A 3,262-nucleotide genomic window follows, 5' to 3' on the forward strand; every position below is an offset into this window, starting at 1 on the left:
TGTAGGTACTATATAATGTCTGTCACATGACATGTAGGTACTATATAGTGTCTGTCACATGACATGTAGGTACTATATAGTGTCTGTCACATGACATGTAGGTACTATATAATGTATGTCACAAGACATGTATATACGTAGGTACTATATAGTGTCTGTCACATGACTTGTAGGTACTATATAATGTATGTCACATGACATGTAAGTACTATATAATAAAGTCTATCACATGACATGACAGGTACTCTATCATCTGGGAATGTATTGGGAGAAATGTCATGAAAATTATAAGTTTTCATGAATGGAAAGTAGTATGCAAACAACTTTTGTTTTTAGATCAGTCATCCAACTTGGACACTGCAGCCACTTATTGGTCAAAATTTATATATTGACTGATTTCGCTCAAATGAGGAATGCAGGTGTATTATGGAACTACAAACAATTCTGCAGCTTCAGATTTCTGATTGGACAAAATGGCCACCATAAACTGGCCTAGCTCTGATTGGTTTAAATTTAGATATCGACACAGATTTTGCTCAAATTTGGTATGTAGGTGTGTAATGGTACTACAAGCACTGCTGCAACTTCCATTAGCTTAATTTGCAACTGAAGAGGTTGTTTTGTGGACTATTGAAATGGCCCCCATTACAATGAGCACCTGTTTGCAGATGCTGTAACAAACCTAGAGGCTGAAGGAGAGACAAGTCCAATGCTGGAAGCCCTTCTCGCCAGTATACTGCTCCTTTTCCACACAGACAAAGGTAATTACTGTATTGATCATACTGCTGCTTCTCCAGACAGACAAAGGTAATTACTTTAATGATTAAACTGCTGTTTCTCCAGGCAGACAAGGTAATTACTTTAATTATTGTACTGCTGTTTCTCCAGAGAGACAAAGGGAATTACTTTAATGATTATACTGCCGTTTCTCCAGGCAGACAAGGGAATTACTTTAATGATTATACTGCTGTTTCTCCAGACAGACAAAGGTAATTACTTTAATGATTATACTGCTGTTTCTCCAGGCAGACAAAGGTAATTACTTTAATGATTAAACTGCTGTTTCTCCAGGCAGACAAGGTAATTTCTTTAATGATTGTACTGCTGTTTCTCCAGACAGACAAAGGTAATTACTTTAATTATTGTACTGCTGTTTCTCCAGACAGACAAAGGTAATTACTTTAATAATTATACTGCTGTTTCTCCAGACAGACAAAGGTAATTACTTTAATAACTATACTGCTGTTTCTCTAGACAGACGAAGGTAATTACTTTAATAATTTTACTGCTGTTTCTCCAGACAGACAAAGGTAATTACTTTAATGATTATACTGCTGTTTCTCCAGACAAACAGATGTAATTACTTTAATGATTATACTGCTGTTTCTCCATACAGACAAAGGTAATTACTTTAATGGTTATAGCTGCTGTTTCTCCAGACAGACAAAGGTAATTACTTTGATTATTATACTGCTGCTTCTCCAGACAGACAAAGGTAATTACTTTAATGGTTATAGCTGCTGTTTCTCCAGACAGAAAAAGGTAATTACTTTAATAATTATACTGCTGTTTCTCCAGACAGACAAAGATATTTACTAAAATGATTATACTACTGCTTCTCCAGACAGACAAAGGTATAGTTACTTTAATGATTAAACTGCTCTTTCTCCAGACAGACAAAGGTAATTACTTTAATGATTATACTGCTGTTTCTCCAGACAGACAGATGTAATTACTTTAACGATTATACTGCTGTTTCTCCAGACAGACAAAGGTATTTACTAAAATGATTATACTACTGCTTCTCCAGACAGACAAAGGTATAGTTACTTTAATGATTAGACTGCTGTTTCTCCAGACAGACAAAGGTAATTACTTTAATGATTATACTGCTGCTTCTCCAGACAGACAAAGGTAATTACTTTAATAATTATACTGCTGTTTTTCCAAACAGACAAGGATTCATTGAAACTGTTACAGATAAAAGACCTGTTAGTTAAATATACTGTTTGTCACATGACATGTAGGTACTATATAATGTCTGTCACATGATCTGTAGGTACTAAAAAAAGTCTGTCACATGACATGTAGGTACTATATAATGTCTGTCACATGATCTGTAGGGACTAAAAAAAGTCTGTCACATGACATGTAGGTACTATATAATGTCTGTCACATGATATGCAGGTACTATAAGATGTCTGTCACATGACATGTAGGTACTATATAAAGTCTGTCACATGACATGTAGGTTCTATATAATGTCTGTCAAATGAATTAGTCACCCAATGAAAATTTGTAAGTAGTAGAACTTGTGTCTCTCCATGTACATGTGACACGAGATTTAAGTTTTTTTTGTAGTGTGTTTCTCATTGGAATAATTTGTGGAGATTGTAACACTGTTATGAAACTTAATGGCCCTGACGAAGTATCCAGTGTCTTTTTCAAGGCAGAGATTGGCCACCACAATAAGTGTGTAATATAACAACAAATGACTACCGACTTGAGATATAATGTCATTGGGTAACTAATCTTGTACTCAGACTTACTTGAGATATAATGTCATTGGGTAACTGATCTTGTACTCAGACTTACTTGAGATATAATGTCATTGGGTAACTAATCTTGTACTCAGACTTACTTGAGATATAATGCCATTGGGTAGCTGATCTTGTACTCAGACTTATTTAAGGTTACCTTTCAGTACCAGACCCTTACTTCACTATTGGTGAACATCATCGCTATCGCTTGTACCCGAGGATTATCTTAATGACAGACGGTCTGACCACAGAGGGAGGTCAAACAGAAGGCATGGACTGGATCTCAGAGAAGGTAACAGCTGTGATAATGATGTCAGAGATGTACACCATACTGTTAGGTGTTTGTGATTTAGGGGATAGTACGTTGTTTTGAGTGGCTATACTGGTGATTAGAACATGAAATTTGGGTTTGAACTCGAACTCGAGACCGATAGGTCGAGAGTTTAAACCAAATTTCATGTTCTAATCGCCATTATAGACACGAAAAACAATGTACTATCCCCAAAATCACAAACACCTAACAGTATGGTGTACATCAAACGGGGCGTGACTTAAGTGCGATGGGAGTAGCTTAACACGATTGATCATGATTCTATCGCAAATTAGAACATGGTCCGTATCCAATCAAAACACGCGTTGCAAACGAATCGTATAGAATTAGAATATTAGAATATAGAGTTAGAATATGATATAATACATAAATACATGTACACCATACTGTT

General features: G+C 35.7%; 1 protein-coding gene across 1 annotated transcript in view; it reads left to right on the top strand.

The window, feature by feature from the left end:
• The window catches only part of LOC110464614, a gene marked incomplete at its 3' end in the record, with an annotated part of 25,252 nt that extends 22,420 nt beyond the window's left edge, over positions 1-2,832 (top strand). The window contains exons 12-13 of the mRNA XM_021519927.1: positions 669-761; positions 2,705-2,832. Coding sequence (XP_021375602.1) covers positions 669-761; positions 2,705-2,832 — 221 coding nt within the window. The remainder of the gene's footprint in view (positions 1-668; positions 762-2,704) is intronic.
• Positions 2,833-3,262: the final 430 nt, after the last annotated feature.

This window comes from Mizuhopecten yessoensis, unplaced genomic scaffold, assembly GCF_002113885.1.
Source record: "Mizuhopecten yessoensis strain PY_sf001 unplaced genomic scaffold, ASM211388v2 scaffold11015, whole genome shotgun sequence".
In the NCBI taxonomy this organism is placed as follows: Eukaryota; Metazoa; Mollusca; class Bivalvia; order Pectinida; family Pectinidae; genus Mizuhopecten; species Mizuhopecten yessoensis.